At 39.8% G+C, this 22875-nt stretch overlaps 4 protein-coding genes across 12 annotated transcripts; all 4 read right to left on the bottom strand.

Annotated features, from left to right (window-relative positions):
- Nucleotides 1–1190: 1190 nt before the first annotated feature.
- On the bottom strand, nt 1191–5628 carry ACXE (Adenylyl cyclase X E). Of its 4 annotated transcripts, none has more exons than XM_070277169.1 (12): nt 5489–5628; nt 5288–5428; nt 5076–5235; nt 4248–5019; nt 4092–4192; nt 3688–4042; nt 3150–3597; nt 2712–3073; nt 2565–2659; nt 2351–2502; nt 2173–2287; nt 1191–2118 (listed from the first exon to the last, which is right to left on the bottom strand). In XM_070277169.1, exons 1-12 carry the CDS (start codon nt 5564–5566, stop codon nt 1547–1549), a joined length of 3351 nt encoding a protein of 1116 aa, XP_070133270.1. In that variant the 5' UTR covers nt 5567–5628; the 3' UTR covers nt 1191–1546. The 4 variants fall into 4 exon arrangements, 3 of the variants coding, with proteins under 3 accessions (XP_070133270.1, XP_070133269.1, XP_070133271.1); XM_070277168.1 differs by having other exon boundaries at nt 1192–2118; nt 2173–2302; XM_070277170.1 differs by having other exon boundaries at nt 1922–2111; nt 2173–2302.
- Nucleotides 5629–5726: 98 nt separating this feature from the next.
- Nucleotides 5727–10494, bottom strand: LOC108133301 (adenylyl cyclase X E-like). 3 transcript variants are annotated; one of them, XM_017253153.3, is made up of 12 exons: nt 10292–10494; nt 10094–10234; nt 9879–10038; nt 9062–9827; nt 8494–8594; nt 8014–8356; nt 7366–7801; nt 6950–7311; nt 6794–6888; nt 6552–6703; nt 6370–6493; nt 5727–6305 (listed from the first exon to the last, which is right to left on the bottom strand). In XM_017253153.3, the coding sequence occupies exons 1-12, from the start codon at nt 10394–10396 to the stop codon at nt 5773–5775; spliced, it is 3318 nt and encodes a 1105-aa protein (XP_017108642.2). In that variant the 5' UTR covers nt 10397–10494; the 3' UTR covers nt 5727–5772. The 3 variants fall into 3 exon arrangements, with proteins under 3 accessions (XP_017108642.2, XP_017108641.2, XP_070133272.1); XM_017253152.3 differs by having other exon boundaries at nt 7363–7801; XM_070277171.1 differs by lacking the exons at nt 5727–6305; nt 6370–6493; nt 6552–6703; ... (1 more) ...; nt 6950–7311; nt 7366–7801 and having other exon boundaries at nt 8249–8385.
- Nucleotides 10495–10611: 117 nt separating this feature from the next.
- Nucleotides 10612–15053, bottom strand: LOC108133295 (adenylyl cyclase X E-like). Of its 4 annotated transcripts, none has more exons than XM_017253146.3 (12): nt 14843–15053; nt 14645–14785; nt 14430–14589; nt 13615–14377; nt 13463–13563; nt 12934–13270; nt 12271–12721; nt 11848–12209; nt 11701–11795; nt 11487–11638; nt 11299–11428; nt 10612–11232 (listed from the first exon to the last, which is right to left on the bottom strand). In XM_017253146.3, the coding sequence occupies exons 1-12, from the start codon at nt 14957–14959 to the stop codon at nt 10697–10699; spliced, it is 3345 nt and encodes a 1114-aa protein (XP_017108635.2). In that variant the 5' UTR covers nt 14960–15053; the 3' UTR covers nt 10612–10696. The 4 variants fall into 4 exon arrangements, with proteins under 4 accessions (XP_017108635.2, XP_043067416.1, XP_070133379.1 ...); XM_043211481.2 differs by having other exon boundaries at nt 14645–14795; XM_070277278.1 differs by lacking the exon at nt 14645–14785.
- An 810-nt stretch (nt 15054–15863) lies between these two features.
- Nucleotides 15864–21222, bottom strand: LOC108133296 (adenylyl cyclase X E-like). The gene is made up of 13 exons (XM_070277434.1): nt 21105–21222; nt 20900–21042; nt 20700–20840; nt 20483–20642; nt 19580–20354; nt 19397–19497; nt 19028–19343; nt 17732–18173; nt 17123–17484; nt 16976–17070; nt 16755–16906; nt 16561–16696; nt 15864–16469 (listed from the first exon to the last, which is right to left on the bottom strand). The coding sequence occupies exons 2-13, from the start codon at nt 21011–21013 to the stop codon at nt 15904–15906; spliced, it is 3360 nt and encodes a 1119-aa protein (XP_070133535.1). The 5' UTR covers nt 21014–21042; nt 21105–21222; the 3' UTR covers nt 15864–15903.
- Nucleotides 21223–22875: the final 1653 nt, after the last annotated feature.

The following is a 22875-nucleotide window of genomic DNA, read 5'->3' on the forward strand; positions in this document are numbered from 1 at the left end:
TTACACCTACATAATAGGAGAAAGGAGGGAATATAGAAAGAAGGAAAGAAGTTTTCGTGCTGATGATGACATTTTCGTTTTGGTCGCTGGGATTGGCAGCCAACTACACACACGCATCCCCAGACTGGACCATATTCACGGAAAGGGAAAATAAATCCGTAAAAAAAGATTAGTTAGCTTGAAAAGGTCTGGAATTCGTTTTTTCGCATTTCAGAACGGACTTGAGTCAATGTTGTTACTTTAGATTTTGGGAATGCCAAATAGCCTAAGAATGAAACTCGATTTCGACAGCATTTTTACTTATTTTTTGCTATTTTGCGGGTTTTAACTTTTTGTCATGAAAACATTTTTCTTAATGTGACACAATTCGATAAAAAGCAACTGGGGATTGGAATTCGGATTTATTTGCAGTGTTACTGCAGCTCTGCTGGTTTTGTATCTGATTTGTAGCCAGAGGCCAAAATCAACTAAAAAATAGAATTGGAATTACTATCAATTATCTAAAAATGTAATTAGAACTAATGGAAGTTTTGAAAGCTCCACTACAACTCCTTTAAAAATTTCTACCAAATTTTCTCAATTTAAACGAGCGTTCAATTGAACTGAACATTTTAACTCTTTTCAGTTCCCTTGAATAGTTTTTTATTTAAAATTAAATCCTCAATTAGTAGGAAAACATCTATCCTGTCTGTTGTTGAATAATGACGACTGGAATATGATTCACTCGGTCCAATGCACACGTACAGCAATTAAAGCACCGGATGGGTTTTCAAAATGAGATGTTTTGAATACTCTAGATGTACTTTAAAATCCGGATTTATTTAAAAACTAGAATTATTTTAAATATCAACGTCTTTAGTATTTTTAGTACTTCAGAGCTTGACATAGGTAATATAATAAATATTACCTAGTATTTTGTTTATTTATATAGTATTTATTTAGTTATATACTTACATATCTTCATCGGATCTTTGACATATCAATGTCTATTTCGACTGGTTACTTTTCAAAAAACGAATATGACTGAAGTTAAATTTTCTATTGGTTGTAAATTTTTTATATTATGTATTGATAGGATACACTACATTTTTATATAAAGTAAAATCCAACGTACACAATCGTAAACATACATAGGTGGATTAAATCCATATGCAAGGGTATAGAAGCTTTCACTTCAGGAAGACAAACTCTGAATTTTTTTATTTTGAAAAAATGCATTTGGATCTGTACGTTTTGCATATCAAAGGAATGGTAAAAAGTGTCAGTACTGAGTAAAAAAGCTGATACAAAAACGGGCCGTGCGACTACGAGAATAAAACACGCAGTCCTGGGGCTTTCATCGAAAATGGGCTTTTGTCTTGCGTGTATTTTCCAGATATTTTTGTTTTCTCAAAAAGACATCAATTACAGGACACAATGACTGGCATCATCGGTCAGCTTTCAGGTCCGTCAGCACCAACATATGTGACGATTATTATAAAATATCCAAGGAGGTTATTTCTTCAAATAGTTTAATTCATTAAATACAAAACTGCTGTCTTTATAGTTATATGCTGGAGTAGTCTTTGAACTTTGGGTTGTTAGAAAAGCTAATCGTGTCGCTTCCTAACTCGTTTGGTATATCAACAGCATCGTAGGGCAAATACGACAAAATCGTACTGCGTTGTTCATGACTGGGCTTTCGTCTCTGCGGTTTCACAGTAAAGTCATATTCCTTGCTGATGTCCACCATATAGGTTGGGATTTTGCCGCGGCCCTTAACATAGGTTAGGCCCCGATAGTTACATTTAATGCCGAATTCCTCCAGGATTAAAGCTGATTCTTCAGTCACTTGTATAGTATCCGCTAGGCCAGTGGACTGCATCCTCGACGCCATGTTGACGGCGTTGCCCCAAATATCGTAGTGCGGCTGGGAAGCGCCTACAATTCCAGCCATCACTTCTCCGCTCGAGATACCGATGCTAATTGCTCCAATTGAGTGGCTCCGCATGGCCGCGACCGACTTGTAAGTGGTTTTGAAGCCTTCCAAAGTCCTCATCATGTCGAGAGCAAAACTGGCTAGAACGTATACCACCTCCTCCAGATCTTTATGATTTCCTCCAAATGATCCTCTAAATTCTGGTTAATAATTTAATTTGGCTTATGCTTATTAGTTTTATGATTGTCACTTGCCTTCCGATTCTCGTTTTACAGGCTTACTTATGCTATCGGCAAAGCTCACGTCCAATCCACAAGCTGCCATGTAGGTGCAGCCCACAACCTTTATTTTTTCTACCACAAAATATTCCTTATAATATAGTAACTGTAGAGAGTTAAGTATAGTAACTTGGTTTTATGAAAATAGGCTTACCAATATGTCGAATTCCGTAATAATTTCGTTCAGTATTCGTAGGTTCTCTAGGTCCATTTGAAAATGCATTAACATGGCGAACATAACAGAGACCATTTGATAATTTTCATAGTAGAGCTCATGCTTAGCTAATGAATTAAGATACATTTCCACTGAGGAAATATGAATGAGTTTTACGATCCACTTATAAAAGTTAATTTCCAGCAAAACTTACCAACATGACTGGGTAGAATGTTGTTGAGCAAAACCACAATCGATTGATTGGTTAAATGGGCATCACGCTCCTTGCCTTCCAACTCTTTTTGCCAGCTGAGGACCTGTATTTAGCGTAAAGAAACAATTTTAAGGGCCGAAGACTCACCTGAAATTCACCTTATTGGCAAACTCGATTTGGCGCTCCTTCAGATAGGCAGTAACCGCCGTTATTAAAATTAGCAGACCATGGGCGTACTCTGCAGCCAGGAAGGGATTAGAACTGACACTGTGGCGATAGTTAAAGTCGTAGACTGTGAAAACCAATAATAGGTATGTTACTGTCTGTACTACGACGACCAAAGTCTTGACCAGGAAAGGAATACGAGTGAACGTAATGGCCATGCTGATCATAATTGCCGCAACATTGGTCACAAGCCAAGGCTGAAAGCACATCGAACTCTTCTCTTCGTAGTGAAAAATCTTGCTCTCGATTTTTCCAAGAATATAAGCGGAACGATCGCAATTAAACTAAAAGAAAATATCAATGTACAATAAAAATATACCAAAAGAAATTAAAATTCCCTGGATAATCACAGGGACTTACCAATATTATTGCAACCACCAGGCAGTTCGAAGCAGTCACAAATAGATAAATGCATATGCGGATAAGAAGACTTCTTTGGATGCTCTCGTAGACATAGAAAATAAAGCAGCTAAAGCGATTATAAACGTGACCTGGGTTGCGTCTCCCTATTCTCCACCAGCACACCTTTTTATACCACGAAATAAAGGTAAATAGGAACAGACTAAAAATAACAAAGCCATCCAGGGAAGCGCAGAGTAGGCATAAACCTTCGCCGTACGTTATTTGGACAAATAGCAGGGAAAGCCCAATCATGCAGACCAGAAGAATATTGTACTTGAACATAAAATCCGTTTGTCCTAAATAGTCTTTCTCCAAATCCATATCCCGAAAAGTTAGAAAAAAAGTCACTTTCTCGTGTAGCTTGGACTGTTCATTTTTCCCAATGTTTCCATAGAAATCTTTTATGCTGAAGAACCGAAAGTACACTTCATCAGATGCACATTTTATTCCTACTAATAAATGAAACAAAAAAACGTCATTATTAAGATCAACTTACTTATATGGACTGACAGGCATCTTCCGAAATTCCTCATTAAGCTCTGCGTTGAAAATGGCGTCAAGGTTTGCATCTTCCTGTCTGGTGTGGTGAAATGGTCTTGAGGTAATACTTATCACAGATAAAGTTCTGCCATAATCGAAAGAGTCACTGCTTTCTCTACTTGAAGGACCAGATTCTACTATATACGTCTTTATTTTGTATTTCTTTAAGAGGGGATGGTCAACAGCCCTTTCGGGACCATCAATGATAACATAATCAGGTAAGTCCAAATTGCTTAAAGTAGCGCCACTAATATGAACGAAGCCTGGCACGCCAGTAGATTCCAACACGTTGGCAATGGTAACATCCAGTCCTGCAGGAGAGGGTTTATAAATGGAGTCTCTCTGAGATCCACAGCTCACCCCAAACATCGTATTGAAGCTTGGCCTGACCGATGATGCCCGCAAAGAGATTACCCGAATGTACTCCAATGCGCATATTGATATCTAGTGCTTGAATATCCCTGTATTTTGAAAGGGAACAATTATTTACATACTTTCCTCCCTCTTGATACTCACCGTAAATCTTGGATCTCGGCGATCATGCACAGACCTAGAGCCACACAGTTGTCAGCATGATCCGGATCCGGTTCTACCAAGCCGGCTACGCAGTAGTAGCAATCACCAAGGAACTTGATCCGTTGCACCTGGTAACGGGAGGCTGCCACGTCGAATCGCCTGTAGAGATCGTGCAGGATGGTCACAAGCCGCTCCACGGTCAGCGTTGTTGTCAGGTGAGTGTAGTTTACTACATCCGCGTACAGGATGCTGACATCCGGGTGCACCTGTATGGTCATGCTCCGGTCCAATACGCTAAAGTGCCGCATTCCCTTCTTGGCCAGGCTAATCCTGTTCTGGATTTCTCTCTGCAAGTGCTGCGATATGGCCTTCGGGAGGATGCTGTCCAGCAGAAGTTTCTCTTGGAGCCGGGCATTCCGCAGCCAAAGCTCCTCTTTAACGTACTGATGGCGGTCCAGGAAGGAGGATCGCACCACGATGCCGTTCATCACTCGGAAAAAGAGTCCGACCATGTTAAGGCACAAGTAGTGGAGTATGTCCACCCACAGTCCAGTAAAATGGAAAATATCGGAAAAGATTAAGGTGAATCTTAGGCCCTCGAAGATCAAAAAGTAAACTATGTAGATGCCTGAAATCAAGAGGCCAAGGGCCACTGCACCAAAAATGAAGTGGATTGGCAGAAACATGTATATCATAAAGATAATATACGTATCGTAGAACGATCCAAGAGTCCAGTTGGTAAACGTCTTATGGTAAAATGTCTGAAATAGGTCTAAATAATTTTTTTAGTTTTTTTTTTGGTATTGAACGAATTTTTAAGAGACTCGCCTGTCAAAACCAGAGTAAGGGCGGCGAGCATTGAGCTAAGGAACATCATCCATGTGTGATCCGCAATGAAGGCGTCACAAAAATTTATGCTTAGAATCGATAAGATGATCACAGCGCTGCCAATGTAAAGTCCCACGTCGAAGTATATTATTTCAACGTGCTAAAGTCATTTCTTCAAAACAAGGTGCTTAATCTACAGTTCATTTACTTACAGTGCTTGTCGTTAGCAAAAGGGTGCAATGGCTTACAGTAACTAAGATGTGAAGAAAATAGAAAACGCTCAGATAGCTTTTCCACAGTCGGATCTGATACAACTGGAATTGGTCCTCCAAGCCCAACTCCTTGCACTTGGCCTGCCGATCGTAAGTTTTATCAATTCCAACCTAATAACAAGCTATCACCACACTTCTTACTTTAAGGTAGCCGGGCTCCCACATCTTCTCCTTTGAGTAATTTATGAAACATCCTCTTCTATATGATATTGGCGGCATTCTTTATTCTTCTTGAACTCAATGCTTTTTGGAGTTTGATTATAAAATCATTGAGATTTATTTTCGTAATTAAGGAAACGGAACAGACTACTTTGGTTAACAAATAAAAATAAACTATTTGATGGCACCCAAAAATGATCAGATTGCTAAAAAATATGTACATTTATTTAGAAAGGTGAATGTGATAGTATTGTAAATGATTGGAGCTACGTCTCCTCCTCTTTCTCTGCGGACCTCAAATCAGCATGGAATGGGTATAGAGTTGAACCGCGCCTGTTTAATTGAGGTCCAGGGATGAAAATAAATTGATAGCCGTTGCTGATGTCCACAAAATACGTCGGAATTTCGCCAACTCCCTTAACAAAGGTCATGCCCCGATAAGTACTGCTAATGCCGTAATCAGACAAAATATTCGCCGATTCTTCGGTCACTTGTATGTGGCCGGCCAAGCCTGTCGACTGCATCCGGGAAGCCAAGTTTACAGGATTTCCCCAGATGTCGTAGTGCGGCTGGGAGGCCCCGACCACTCCGGCCATTATCTCCCCGCTGGAAATGCCGATGCAGATTTCTCCGCTGCTCAGGTCTCGGTCAGTTGGTAAGTCCGCATACGTGTTGTTGCAAACAGAGAGAGTTCGCATCAGGTCCAGGGCGAAGGTGGCCATAACTAGCACAACCTCGTCGTGGTATACCTCGCTTCGTACAGAACCCGAAAGCGTTACGCTGCGTGACAATCGCTCAGCTAGAAGTGGATTTCACAATGCAGTTTAGTTAAATGAAGTGTTTTAGTAAAACTATATACTAACATATATTTCCAACTGTTTTAGCGCTTTTTTCGACCAGGTTAAAATCTAATCCGCAAGCAGCCATGTATGTGCATCCAACGACCTTTATTTTTTCAACCACAAAGTATTCCTTGTAGACGATAAGCTGTGATCAAACAGAAATGATTTTTTTTATGATTTAGCGTTCGAGATTTTCAGCTAACCAATTTATCAAACTCGGTGACTATGTTATTTAATACTCGAAGACTAGGCAAATCCATTTGAAAATTGATTAACGAGGCGAACATGACCGAGACCATGTCGTAGTTTTCGTAATAGAGCTGGTGCTTGGCAATGTTTGTTAGGTACACTGCGACTGTAAATTAAAGGATTGTTACATTTAATAAAATATATATATGCATATATATTTAGGAATGTACAGAAATTATGAATATTGTAAGCTTACCAACGTGGGAGGGTAGAAGGTTGTTGAGCAGGATGAGAATCGACTGGTTGGTTATATCGGCTGCCTGTTGCTTGTTCTGCAGATCTATATTAAGTCTAATGATTTTACACAATCACAAATTGTTAAGCACAAATAGTAACTATTAAGGTAACTCACTTGAAATTTGTCTTTGTGTTGAACTCCACCTGCCGTTCTTTTAGATAGAACGTTACAAATGTGACAATTATTCGCGTAGAGTGAGCTACTTCCGCGATCAAATAGGGAGACGTAGTCACACTGTGGTGGAATACATATGTAAACTGTAAGAACAGAAACATAAAATACACAACGACCTCCACCAGGCTTATTATCATTTTCAGCGAGAAAGAAATCCTGGTGAACGTGTAGCTCATTCCAAGGATTAGAGCCATCATGTTGGTGAAGGCCCAGGGATGGAAGCACACGTCCCGATTTACTTCATACCTATACAATTTTGACTCAATGAAGTTTAACTGGAACACACCAGCATCACAATTTATCTGAAAATACTTCAAGTAAAGATTTTTTTTTTTCAATCAAAAACTACTTACCACTATCAAAACTATCACTGAAAAATATATGGCTATTATAGACAAGTAAACTAAAAGGCGTCTTGACATGCTTTGCTGAATCCCCTCAAAGAATTTGAAAATCCTGCAGCTAAGGCGGCCGTACCGCCTTTCCTCATCGTTTCTATACATCCAGTGGCAGTATTTTTTATACCACGAAATGCAAACGAGAGTGGTTAAATAAAAGAATGCGAATATATCCACCACAATGCAGGTATGGCAATTCCTTTGGTTAGTCACGATCTGGATGAATACTAAGCAGTTTCCGATAAGCCAGGCCATAACTATGGAGTATTTAAGCATATAGTCAGGTCTACGCAGAAAATCCCATTCTAGCCTTGCATCTCTGAAAGCGGCACAAAATATTCCAAGATCTTTTCTGTGTTGATCCTTATTATCCTTCCTAGACAAGCAACTGAAGCTGAACAGACAGGAAAGCAATAGAAAAACAAGCGAGAAGACATATAGTCGAGTTTCCCGACTATATTATACCCGGTACTCATCTCCTCCACCCACAATTTAACTAACCTTTAAATGTTAAACTTTAACGGTATGGATTCTCAACAACAAATTTTTGTACCGGGTACCGGGTATAATAAGTGGCATTGTATGTAATTACAAATGTGCACTCACTCAAAACCTCCAACTGGCATATTGCGAAACTCCTGCTGCAACTCATCCGTGGGCGACATTTGGTTTGAGCTTCTGCTATGATACTTTGGTCGGGTTTGAATGTCCAGCATAGAAGCTAGATGTGATTGCCTGGAACGTCTGCATGAGTCGCTTGGTGCAGCTCCGGTTATAAGGTAGGTACTCATCGGATGTTTCTGCAGCACGGGATCTCTTTGGGCCTTGTCAGTGCCCGGAATAACTATATAGTCCTCAACGTTCAAGTTGGCCAAAGTCCTGCCACTGACATGTACAAAGCCCGGTTCGCCAGTGGACTCCAGATGATTGGCAATGTCCACGTCGGGTCCTTAAAATAGCAAAGTTATTATTTGAATCCTTTGGAAAAAAAAGTTCGCCTTTTAGCTTTTTCGAATATGTATAATGAATATAAATTAAGTACATATTTTTCGAAATTTTGGTAAGACAGAAGTTTTTTTGGCTTACCCCAAATGTCAAGCTGCAACTTTGCAACCCCTATAACTCCTGCAAATAGATTTCCCGAGTGGACTCCTATTCGCATGTCAATGTTTAACTCCCGTTTTTTCCTGTGGATTGAATTATTTTAAGTTTAATACTTTATCTTTGGTTAAATTTATTCGTAGACGAATGCCAAAAATAATAGTAAAACTCTCGTCTCGATGTTTTTGTAGAGCTTTCAAAATTGTGTGACTATAATTCGCAAATTGACGCCAAAATTAAAGAATACTTTAAATTAAGAATACGTCTTAATGGATCTAAGCTTTAACAGCCAAATAAATCAACGACCATGTCCGATACTTGGTTTATGTCTAACAATAGAAATAAGCGACGCTGAAAGATGTGATTTGAAGCAGACGAACACAGCTAGACAAAATATTATAAATATTATGCACACAAAATAAAAGTTTTTGGGTCGAAAACATGGTAAATAGGCATTTCCATAAGGATGGACTGCTCACATCCTATACAAAATGAATATAGAGGGCATCCCTTGCTTGCCATTTTAGTTGCATCTAATCATATATAGTCATACCTAACTTCCTGGATATTTGCAATCATAGCTATTCCCAGAGACACGGCACAGATGGCATGATCAGGATCCGGCTCACTTAGACCCGCCACACAATAGTAACAGTCACCCAAAAACTTTATGCGCTGGACCTTGTACATTGAGGCCGCCATGTCGAATCTGGCGTAGAGATCATGTAGAACCTGGACTAGTTTTTCCACTGTGAGAGTCGTCGTAAGATGGGTGTAGTTAACCACATCCGCGTACAAGATACTGACGTCCGGGTGTATCTGGATAGCCATGAGACTGGAGAAGTGCACCCGGGATCGCTGAAACATGAGACCGTTATCGGTTTCTATGATCCGTTCCTTGATGGACTTCTGAAGGGACTTGGCTATCTGTGGCGGCAGAATGCTGTTCAGCAGCATCGACTCCTGTCTGCGGGCGTTCCGGAGCCAGAGCTCCTCCATCATGAACTGGTGGCGGTCTAGGAAGGAGGAGCGTACAAGCGCGTCGTTCATCATGCGGAAGAACATGCCCAGCATATTGAAGCAAAGGTAGTGGAAGACGTCTACGGTCGCAAGGCCGAACTCTTTATCTCCGCTGTAAAAGCGCATGTATGCCATGCAGTATAGGAAATACAGAATGTAAGCCAGGCTCACTAACGAGCCCAGGGACACGGCCAGGACTAATGAGGTTATTGGCAGAAACATGTATATCATGCACAGATTATAGGTATCGAACGTGTTATTCAACGTCCAATTGTAATGGTAAGCGCACTTACCAATATCTAGACGTGACTTAATTATTACACGATTCTGTTTTTGTTGATTCGACTTACCTGCGGACACTGAAATAATGGTAGCTGCAATCGAGCTAGCCGTCATAACCCACCTGTGGCGCAGAACAAACTGCTCAAAGAAATTGATACTTAAACAAAGAAGAATTGCAGCAGAGGGCACTAAGAAGAATGGTATGTCGACAATAAGCGAATGCTTGTACTGGAAAAAATAAAAGTTAGAGCGCAATCTCAGGATATCAACATAGATTGCTAACATTGGTGAAAACTATGATTACAAAGCAATGAAGGGCGGTGACTATTATATTCAAAACGAAGAACACGCGCAGGTAACTGATCATAAGTCGGATCTGGTACCTCAAGTATTCCTCCTCCAGACCCAACTCCTTGCATTTGGCCTGGAAAATATGTTTCAGTTAGTGGTAGAGCGGGGCTAGTTGGGAGCGCTCAGATACCTTTAGATAGGACGGCTCCCACAAACTCTCACTCGAGAAGCGCAGCTTGCAGGACTTACGGCGCTTCCACTTCCCCGTGTGATAAAAGCTACCTTCCCTATACATGGCTTGTTTCGTGTTTTTGATTTGACGTATATAAGAATTATGTTTGAGATGTGTACATATGTATAGGTTGATGCGGTATATGTTAATGATGCATGACTATATGAGCTACTGTTACTTTGGTCCTAGAATTTTTACTTAGTAAAGATTCCCTCATCTGAATTCCATATACTTAATCGGTAAATTTAAGTATAATTTTGTTATTAACAAACACGTAGTTGGGTACAGTAGCTCTTTATTGACGTAGTTTAGTAAATAAAGTTTTCTCGTTAAAGTATGAATATTTTGCCAAATGTATAAAAATTATGTAGTCTCTCCGTTAGTGCTTGAAACCATTTTCGCATCGCTATCGGTGGAGTCTAACTGGAAGAGGGACATTCTTCGTTCGACTGCAGTGTTATCTAATTCAACAAAGTTATAATTGGAGTCTATGTCCACGAAGTACGTGGGGATTTCATTAACTCCCTTCACATAGGTCATGCCACGAAATGTGCAACTGATCCCGAAATCTCGCAAAATGAAGGCTGATTCTTCGGTAACCTGGATCTTTCCCACTAAACCAGTGGACTGCATTCGGGAAGCCATATTGACGGGATTTCCCCAGATGTCGTAGTGGGGTTGGGAGGCGCCCACGATTCCGGCCATTACTTTTCCACTCGAGATTCCGATGCAGATCCCGGTGGCCGACAGACTACGGTCAAAGGGCTTGCTAGCGTAGACCCTGTTACACTCGAAAAGGGTGCGCATCAGGTCCAGGGCGAAGTAGGCCATTACCAAGACAACTTGGTCGAAACTTTCTTCATGTGTGCTTTCTTGATGCGATAGGCTTGCTAATCGAACTGGAATGTAAATGTGTATGAAATATTATATATTAAGTAAATCTAAAATTTAATAATAAAACTTACAGTTCAATTTTGCCTTGCTTTCTTGTAGATGTAATGAGGCCAGGTTAAAATCTAGCCCACAGGCAGCCATGTAGGTGCAGCCCACAACCTTGATCTTCTCAACCACGTAGTATTCCCTGTAGACGTTCAACTGCAATTCAAGATATATATTAGAGTTAAACCGGTTAAAACATACAAATTTGGCATACCAATTTGTCAAACTCTGTTATAAGGTCGTTTAATACTCGTAGGGTTTTTAAATTTACTTCAAAATTGATTAACGAGGCGAACATCACCGAGACCATCGAGTAGTTTTCATAATAGAGCTCGTGCTTCTCCAAATGGGTCAGGTATAATTCAACTGCGGATGGAGATGGCCCAAATCACCATACAAAACAGGGATTTGCATAAAGAGTCACTTACCGACGTGCGAGGGAAGAATATTATTGAGGAGGATCACTAGAGATTGGTTGGTTAAGTCGGCATCTTTTTGCTTGTTTTTTAGGTCATTATTTAATCTGTAAACTCAGCTATTTGAAAAAATGATTCGCTTTCCAATATTATACCTACTTGAAGTTCGTCTTAGCGTTAAACTCGACCTCTCGTTCCTTGATATAAAATGTGAAAAAGGTGAACAGGACACGCATGCAGTGGGCGGCTTCCGAGGGAAGAAATGCAAACGATGTTTTGCTGTGATGGAATATAAAAGGGTACTCCAAATATATTAGTACCAGGTAGACCAAGACCTCCAGAGTCGCGATTGCTGTTTTCAGTGAGAAGGGAATGTGAGCGAATGTAAACGTCATTCCAATGATTAGAGCCATTAGGTTGGTGAATACCCATGGTCGAAAGCACATCGCATCATCCCTTACGTAGTCGTAAAGGTTGTTCTCTATGAAAGCTAACTCAAACATATTGAGGTCACAATTAACCTGAAAATAGTGAGAAAATAATTACGCATACAATTATCCATTTTCAAGTGTCATTACTAACCACCGAGAGAGACAAATACGTGAAGTATATGCTCAAAATAAATAGGTACACCGCGATCCGTCGCGCTGAACTGCGCTGAACCTTCTCCCAAAGTGAAAAAATCCTGCAGCTCAAGTTGTTATATTCCTTTTCCTCATGGTATTTCCAAAAGCAAAATTTTTTGTACCAAGCAATGCAAAGCACTACGGTCAGCATTAAAAACAATATAACATCAACATAAATGCACGCTATGCAAATGGTCCTGTTAGCTGTAGCCTGGTTAAAGACCAAGACTACCCCAATTATATAGGATACGCAAATAGAGTACTTGAGAACATAGTCCGTCCTGTTGATATAGCTCCATTCAAGATGCGAATCATGGAAAACCGGAAGGGCCCCACAGCACCATTCGACGTCACGATTGGAATGTTTGCTTTTTCGCTCAACTTTAACCCGGCGACAACATCTAAGACTGAGAAAAACGCCAAAATATGATTCGTTAATAATAAATTTGGGCATTTTGAGGATCGCAATACATTAAAAGGATGCACGATACCATTTTATTTTACTATTACTATTTTACAATTGATTTTTAGAATAAAGTGCATCACAAACTGTACAAAAAATGGAAGTCTTATTTTACTTCAGCTCGTAAAATGCAAAAGTCAAATAAAAAATACTCACTCTAGACCGGCGGTTTGCATCTTTTTAAATTCCTCAGATAATTCCTCCGACAACTTTACATCCCTCTCCTTTAAGGGTTGCTCAATACGAGATCTTAATTTGAACCCTATGATTGGAACAGATTCGGACCGTCTGACGGAGTCCCTTTGGGGTACACCGGTAAGAAGATATGTGCGCATAGGATAGCTTTGAATCACGGGATCCTGTTGGGCTTTCACAGGACCCGGGCGAACAATATATTCGTTTAGGTCCAAGTTGCTCAAAGTAATGCTACTGACGTGGACGTAACCCGGTTCGCCGGTAGCTTCTAAGTGATTGGCAATGTTCACGTCGACTCCTAGAAGACGTCAATTCCAATTATAAACTTTTTGTATCCATTTGTAAATTATATATTATGTTATAATATATTATTTATATTTTTTAATGTTTTTGGGGAAGGATACTTTGGACTATATGATTAAAATAAAATACCTCAATGGTAAATATTGATTTTAAAAGAATTTTTCTTGTTGATTTGATGTATGCTTACCCCATACATCGAACTGTAGCTTAGCCTGCCCTATAACTCCTGCGAATAGGTGGCCCGAGTGGACCCCTATCCGCATATCGATGTCCAGCTGTCGTTCCTCCCTGTGAGCTAATTTATGACTTATATTGTAGGATGGGTATTGATGTACATACCGTACTTCTTTAATATTGGCAATCATTGAAATACCCAAGGAGACAGCCAATTTCGCGTGCTGAGGATCCGGTTGTTGTAGACCCGCTACACAGTAATAGCAGTCACCTAAGAACTTAATGCGCATGACATTGAAAATTGAGGCCGCCATATCGAACCTGCCGTAGAGGTCGTGCAGCACCTTTACCAGGTCCTGCACCGGAAGCGTGGTTGTCAGGTGGGTGTAGTTGACCAAATCTGCGTAAAGGATGCTGACATCAGGGTGTTGCTGGATCGCCATAATATTGGAGGCCTTAAGGCTGTCTGGTTGACCCGGAATAAATTTTTCTTCGGCAATGATTCGCTCCTTAATGGAGCGAAATATAGACTTGGCTATCTGCGTTGGGAAAATGGTGTTTAGCAGGGCTGCCTCCTGTTGCCGTGCGTTCCGAAGCCAAAACTCTTCTATCATGTACTGCTGGCGGTCGAGGAAGGAGGATCGTACCAGTATTTCGTTCATCATGCGATAGAACACGCCCAGTAGGTTAAAGCAAAAAAAGTGCGTGACGTCAACAGCCCTATTGTAATTTTCCGTCTCTATATTTACTCCCATGTTGTAGTAGTAATACGCAATGTACAGGAAACTCACAATGGCGCCCAGTGAGAGGCAAAGTTTAATTGAAATTATTGGCAGGAACATGTAGATCATGCACAGGATGTAAGTGTCGTAACAGTTGTATAGGTTCCATTCGTAAAAGGACTTAAACCAAAGGCATTGCCCCAAATCTATGGAATATGAATTGCAATAAATAAAGAATTCTTACACTTAATGACTTACCAAAAAATGTCGCTATTAATGTTGCCACAATCGAGGAGGCTGCCATATACCAATGATGGCGCGCAGCAATGCGTTCGTTGAAATTAACACTCAGACATCCTATGACAAGGAGAGACGACACCACTTGGAAGATGATATCCATTTTGACATAAGTACGTTGCTGTGGTAGATAAGATTTAGTCGTCGACTTTAAAAAGAAGATCATGCAATCTAACATTGGGAAAAAAAACGATAAGAATGCAGACGAAAAGGGTGACGAAAATGTGCAAAATACAGAACACCCCCAAATAACTAAGCATCAAGCGAACTTGGTAGAGACGGTAAGATTTTTCCAAGTTCATCTCCTTGCATTTTTTCTGAAAGCAACTGTTATCAAAATTGGTCTTCTGTTCCTAATCTTTTGGTTAGCTTACTTTTAGGTAATCGTATTCCCAATAACGCTCTCGATCATAGATCAGCTTGCATTGTCTATTCTTGCGCGGATAGTATGTGTTCCGTATCTTGTACATCGTGTTCCTTTGTTTGTTCATTTTGATTCGTTTGTATTAAAAAATTTGGGATGTCTTCTAATCTTAGTCTATGTTCTGTGTATCTGTGTACAAGCATGTAAAAATGAAATATAAATGTAATGGAACGAAATTTTAAAAAGGCTCGGCTTACTATGTTGATCAAGAATTATAGTAAGAGACGGTCTAGTTGAGTTTTCTAATCATTAGACAACTGGTACTATTTTTTTTTTCCCGTGCTCCGCCCGAAGTTAGCTTTCCTTGACTTGCACTTAAAACCGGATAATTATCGAAGACATAGGATATAGTTGGCCGATCCTTATGATAATATCATAACAAATCCAATTTTTATAAAACAAAATCTACAGATCTCAACAGGTCCCAAGCTAGAAACTTAAAAAATACCAAATTTGGCATTTTTACGAAATATTATTTCCGATCGATCGTTATAAAACTTGGTAGGTGGGATGACTAAAAACCAAACCAACTGGCCAAAAATAGAATCTGTACGAAGTTCCAACTTTCTGTCTTAAAAACACAAAAGTTGCGTTATTTCCGATCTTTCAGTTATACGGCAGCTATGGGATATATAGTCGGTGGATCCTTATGAAAATTGGTTTGTCGTATTATTTTGCCAACGATAACATTCTTACTCTAAAAACACCAAAGTTATAACATTTTCGATCATATGGCAGCTATAGGCCAAACCCGGCCGTTCCCACCTATATAGGAAAGAAAGGAAAGAACTGTGTGTAGCGGTGGAGATGTCTCTTTAACTGCGTTTCATACTTTTCACCAAAATTATAATATCCTCTGCAAGGGTATAAAAGCAACAGATTGAAGTAAAGCAGTTTGTGACTCATTCCCCAAAATGACTCAAAATGTGACTCAAAATGTCACGAGGTTTTGCGAACCTTAGGAAAATATATTTAACAATGTAAAAATAAAGTCATAAAATATGTTGCAATCTATGGGAGATCGACGTAAGAGCTGGCATCATAATGTACGTTATGCGATACTGTCGACCGTAACGACTTTACCGATTGACGTTGTTCAAAGGCCTCTTCCTCCTCTAGAAGGACAAAATTGTATTCATCGTCAATGTCCAGAAAGTACGTGGGAATTTCGCCAACGCCTTTCACGTAGGTCATTCCGCGGAAAGTGCTGCTGATGCCATATTCGATCAGAATTAGGGCAGATTCTTCCGTTACGTGGATGCGACCAGCCATGCCCGTAGACTGCATCCGGGACGCCATGTTTACAGGGCTGCCCCAGATGTCGTAGTGGGGCTGGGAGGCCCCGACCACTCCGGCCATTATCTCTCCGCTGGAAATGCCGATGCAGATCTCGCCTAACTTCAAGGTTCGTTCAAAGGGTTTCTTTTGGTAGGCCTGGTTGCACATAAAAAGGGTCCTCATCAGGTCTAATGCGAAGCTGGCCATCACAAAGACTACCTCTTCCTGGTCGTTGATCTCGCCATAATCGATGTTTCCAGCAGTCATGAGCGACTGACGGAATCGCGATGCTCGTTCCGCTAAAAAGTATAAGGTTACGATTGAAATCAAAGAAATTGAGCGCTTCTTTAAATGGTATCCGACTAACAGGAATATAGCTTTTTTACGCACCTTCTATTACAAGTGCATTTTTTTGGCTTCTTCCGATTTTCGCGGCTTGAGTATAATCCAACCCACAGGCGGCCATGTAAGTTCCTCCAACCACTTTAATCTTCTCAACTACATAGTACTCCTTGTAAACGTTCAACTGTTAATAATAAAATCTCAAAAAATCTTTATTTTTAAGACCTTATTGGTAATTTTACCAATCTATCAAATTCTGTAATAATATCATTCAATACTCTGAGGCCGGACAAATCTATTTGAAAATTGCTTAACATGGCGAACATAACAGAGACCAAATCATAATTTTCATAGTAGAGTTCGTGATTGGCTAAATTGGTGAGATACACTTCAACTGCACAAAAAAACACAAAGACCGCTTCCTCAAATTACTTAAAATAAAATATTGGTTTGTGGCACTTACCGACATGAGCGGGAAGTATATTATTGAGTAGAATTTTGATCGACGCATTGGTTAAGTCAGCGGATTCTTGTTTTTTTTTCATGTCCAAATTAATTCTGAGAGGATTTATGGAGGAAAATTTCAAAAATAATAAACTAGTCCACTCACTTGAAGTTCATCTTGGTGTTGAACTCGACCCGACGCTCCTTAAAATAGAAAGTAAGCAGCATCACTATGATTCGCTTGCAATGAGCTGCTTCCGCAGGCATGTACGGTACAGTAGTTTTACTATGATGGAAGATAAATTCGTATTGAAGGAGTACCACCACCATAAAGTATATTCCTTCCAACAAACAAACGCCCATTTTCAGTGAAAAGGGGATCCGGGCAAACGTATAGCTCATTCCAATGAGCAAGGACATCATTTTGGTAAATTCCCAGGGACGAAAGCAAATGTCGGCATCCATTTGATACATGAAAAGCCTTGCATCTATGAACTTCAGCTGGAATAAGTCATATTCGCAATTATTCTGCAAGGAATACAATGAAACACTATTAACGTTTTTAAATTTGTTAAACAGGCCTCCGAGTTTCGAAATTGTTTTTCTTATCCAACTGAAGACTTGTTTACAATAGATTCTAGGTTCACCGTGTCACATTGATGCGCTACAAAGTATGGATATTAGGCGATTATTTGGAGAATTCCACTAAATATGTGAGACAAGTCTACAATTGAAAAAGGAAATTTTGCGTTGGCCAGCACTATAATTTACTAACCAATATTTGGGAAATCATGATTAAATATAGAAATACTACTGTCAAGTAGAGTACAATGCGCTTTGTTATACTTTGCTGAATTTTTTCAAATAAATTGAAGATTCTGCAGCTGCATCGGGAATAGATTTTGTTCTCGTCTCCTTCACTTTTCCAAAAGCAGTATTTCTTGTACCAACAAATGGCTAGCACAGCGGACAAAAACAGAAAAACAAGAATGTCAATCGCAATGCATAATAAGCACAACGATTCGATGGTCACAAGCTGTAAGTAAATCAAGCAGCATCCCATAATCCACACCAACAGCGCTGTGTACTTAATAATGTAGTCCGGTCGACGCAGATAGTTCCACTCCAGGCTCGAATCATTGAAGGCAACAAAAACGTGTCCTACTTCTGCATTTATGTACTCCTCTTTATTATTATCTCTTATCCAACATATGGGTCTGTGATTAAAAAAATGGTTAAGGTATGCCGATATTAAACGTATTTGTTAGGCAAAACAGCTTTAATACCTCTATTTTTTTAAATACCTGAAACTCTTTAATATACCACGTTTGGTAAAAATGAGATATACGGAGTTATGAACATGATACATAAGCTATAAGTTAGTCTATGGGGTAACTATACCATATTTTCTCGGAGGTAACTACAATGCACTGGTTGGGAACACAAGTGTGTTATCAACACTTTAAGGGTGGCTAAAGTTTAATTTCGTCTCCTATAATAAAAACACAATCGTATTTTAACACCAAAACATGGTATTTCTCCATGTGTTTTCATAAACGTATCCGCTGTTTTCGTTTTGTTCAAAAAAAAAAATGTAATCTAAAATAAATAATATTTGATATCAATTTTGGTGGGTGTTATCTGCTGTAGTATTTTTCTACCCGGTACTCGTAGAGCACAAGGGTATTATGTAGTCTTATGAATGTATGTACCATAAAAAAGGAATCATCTCCGACCCCATAAAGTATATATATTCCTGATCAGCATCAACACCCTAGTCGATACCATATAGCCATGTGCGTCAGTTTGTTTGTCCGTATGATCGCGTGGATCTCATTGACTATAAGAGATAGAGCTATAGGCTTTGGAATGGAGACTTTTATGCATGGTTTCTTCTCTTGCGCGTGGTTTCTTCTCAAGAATATATATCATACGGTCGGAGACGACTCCTTAAGTGGGTTGCACAATTTGGGCCATAATTATAATACCCTCTGCAAGGGCATAGGAATGTACTATAACTTTTGGTTATAAAGCAGGGGGAAAGATACATGGATTTTTCAAATGGACTCACTCAATGCCACCAACGGGTATTTTTTTAAACTCATCCTCTAATTGTTCAGTCGTAGGGTCCACATAAGACGACCAGTTATGGATGGGCTCGTGATATGCTTTGGGATCAAAACCAAAGAGACCAGAGTAGTCTAAGGTGCGCCTAACTGATGCTCTTGGCGGGACCCCAGTTATTAGGTATGTATTCATTGTTTCATTAGTTCCAGGTTTTACAAAGAGTCCTTCAACGTTTAGCATTTGCATGGTAGTACTACTAACATGTACATATCCCGCTTCGCCAGTGGACTCTAAAAGATTGGCAAAGTCCACCGCTGGCCCTAAAAATGGAAAAGACGCTTGATGGCTGCCAGGTTGCATTCTTATGTCTTACCCCAAATGTCGAACTGAAGCTTGGCCTCGCCAATAACACCTGCAATTATGTCTCCCGAATGAACTCCTATGCGCATATCGATATTCAAATTCCATTCTTCTCTGCAGATGTTGAAACATATTGCAAGTTTTCATAAAAACAAAAAAGAGCGAAACAAACCATAATCCAATAATATACGCTTACCGCACTTCCTGGATGTTGGCAATCATCGAAATTCCCAAGGACACCGCAGTCTGGGCGTGGTCGGGATTCGGCGAGGTCAGACCAGCCACGCAGTAGTAACAGTCACCAAGGAACTTGATTCGTTGCACATTGAAGTGCGAGGCCGCCACGTCGAATCTGGCGTACAGATCGTGAAGTACAAGGATTAAATCTTCCACCGGCAACGTGGTGGTCAGATGTGTGTAGTTGACTACATCCGCATACAAGATACTAACATCAGGGTGTATCTGAATAGCCATGCCAACCGTCGACTTGTGGCGATGACGGTCATATCTCAGCCCTGTTTCGGTTTGCAAGATTCTCTCTTTGATGCTGCTTTGAATGTAATTGGCTATGTGAGAAGGTAGAATAGCGTTCAGCAGCCGCGACTCCTGAGGACGGGCGTTCCTAAGCCACATCTCCTCCACGATAAACTGGTGGCGATCGAGAAATGAGGAACGCGTAAGCATGTCATTCATCATACGGTAGTATATGCCCATTACATTGAAGCAAATGTAATGGAGCAAGTCCATTATTATATAAAAGTAATTATAACTCCTCTGGTTGATCTTAACAAAATTAAGGCAGTAAATGTAGTAGCTTATGTAGATAAGGCTGACCCCCGTGCCCATTATAATTGCCACCGTATGCGAGATTATCGGAAGAAACATATACACCATGCACAGATAGTAGGTATAGTGATTAATTTCCAATTTCCACTTGATTTCATGTTCTGAATATATAACCTGTCCTATGTCTGAAATATAATTATAATGTAACTAATTAATTAATTTAATTATGCTATTATATATCACTTTTTAAATGGTGTTAATAATGTAAAGAAAAATTGTAAACTGTAGACTCAGATCTTAAAAGTCGACTTACCAGAAACAACGGCAACGACGGTGGCAATGGTTGCACTCAAAGTCATAATCCATGGGTGGTTCGTAACAAAATTAACAAAGAAATTAATACTTAGAACTAACAGTAGAACAGCAGCAGAAACAATACTAAATAAGAGGTCAACGTGAACATAAATGTGGTTCTAAAGAGGAAACCAAACATTAGATGATACTTTTAATAGTACGATAATCTGTCTAACACTTGTCAAAAATACCGCAGCTAGGCAATGGAGCACGGTCAGAAAAATGTGCAACAAAAAGAAAGCTCCCAGGTAGCTGACCACCAATCGAATCTGGTACCGGTTATACTGCTCCTCCAAGCCCAACTCGAAACATCTTCCCTGTAAATGATTTTCAGATATTTTTTTATAAGAAAGGACACAGTTGGAAGTGAAGATACCTTTAGATAGTCTGGTTCCCAGTGGCGCTCAGTGGAATAATAAAGGCGACAAGCTCTACCGCTTCGCGGCGTATAGCTGTCATTCTTAAATTCTAGAACGCGGCGTCGGTTCATTTCTTAATTTCTAGCTTAAGTTTTTCGTTGCTTTCGTTCTATTTTTTTAAGAGAAAATCTTCGATCTTACAAAACGATTGGGATCTGTTACCTGGATAGCTATTTGGATAAAATAATAGTTCTTGTCAATTAGCCGGCTTAGTAAGAATTTTGAAATATTTTAGGATTATATCAACGTATTTTAAATATTGACATTTAAAGTATACTAAGCAGATTTATATTTCAATCCCCTCAAAGTGTCAAAAGCAACCAAAAGGTAAAAGTAAGGTAGTCTGGTGTAATCTACTGGATGAAGCTTAAAGTAAATTCAGGACGTGAAAATTTCAATATAGTTCCAAATATAGCTCCTTAGCACTGTCTTTATGCTGTGTTGTGTTTTGCGGTTTTATTGGCTTGGCTTTCACATTCCATTTGGGAAATGATTGGAATTTATGCGTCCAGATTAGAAGGCAGGTCGAACCCCTAACTGCCACTTTCACCACCCGGCCACCCGGCTGCGGTTTCTTTCCGGCAGAGGGTCCCTTTTGTTGTCATGTAACGGACTTTTTCCATGACGGTCGCTGCATTGGCGCCGTCCTTCGAAGGCTTTGGAATCGTCGCACCAATTCGGATATCGGCAAAAATGTTGCATTTTTGGATTCGATGTTTGGCCCCGTACAGATTGCCGTTGGCATTGGTATCCGGGCGTTGGTCAAAGTTTGCGTGCCCGGCAACCGCTTTGGGCCAACTCGGATCCATGTCATCGCATGAGGTGGCCCGTAATGAAATGCTGAACTGCAAAATCGCCAGGAACAGCGAACTGATGGCTGGAAGTCGAACTCTGAAATTCCGAGAGCCTTCATGTCAAAGCCGTCGCCCATTTTCCTTCGGCTGGGCAAATTAAATAATAGCCGCCAGTGAATAAAAAAAAGAGAGCTGAACGAACTTTATTTCACTTAAAGCCCAGCGACACACGGCCAGGTTGAAATTGTGGCCATTCTACTGGCAAGGCCTTACCTTACCCCTCGGCCGCTTTTGCTTTTCGGTCGGCAAACACGCTCACCAAGTCGAATAAACAAAACCTCTCCACACATTTGAAGTCGCAGTTTATACTGCGACCTTATTCAAGAAAGTTATCGGCAGTTTTATTTCATAAATAAGATTTAATGTGGGGTCTTACATTAGCAGGATGGAATCCATTATCTTTATAGATTCTATACTATACATTTTAACTGTATATTTTACGTGTTTCAAACGATCCATTATTTCCATCAAATTTTATACAGTATTATATAGTATTTAAGTATCTTATTCAAGACCTTTGGATTGCTAACATTTATAACAAAATACTTTCATAGAGACTTTCGTTTCCCATATACATGAATTTTATTTGTTATAATGTTTTCATTTTGTGGATCGCTCTGGCATAAGTTTACATATTTTTTAAGCCAATTTTTCAGGCCAGTGCTTAACAAGGACATTAATTGGTTGCTGCTGCCGTCCAGGTTCTGGCTTTGGCTTTGGCCCTGGCTCTTACACCGCATCGGCTGCCGCTTCTGTGTGCCCCGCCCACTCGACGCGACATGGCCAAAAGAGTAGTTAACTGTATGCACTTCGTTTCCGTTTGCTTTTCTCGGCTTTCCAACTCATACACATGCTGTCAAAATAATAGAGTCGAAAACAATTATTACATTTTTTTTACCCAAGTTAATTATTAAGGGTAAATGTTACTGTGACAAGTTAATCATCTTATATTAACTTATACTTATATTATTTTTTTTACTTTTTACTTTTTTAGCTAAAAATAACGTATTTAAAAAATTAAAAATGACTTCTAGTGCTTGTAAGCATGTGACTTAATCCAGATCCTTTTTTATGGGTTT

The sequence above is a fragment of the Drosophila bipectinata genome, chromosome 2L, assembly GCF_030179905.1.
Source record: "Drosophila bipectinata strain 14024-0381.07 chromosome 2L, DbipHiC1v2, whole genome shotgun sequence".
Lineage (NCBI taxonomy): Eukaryota > Metazoa > Arthropoda > Insecta > Diptera > Drosophilidae > Drosophila > Drosophila bipectinata.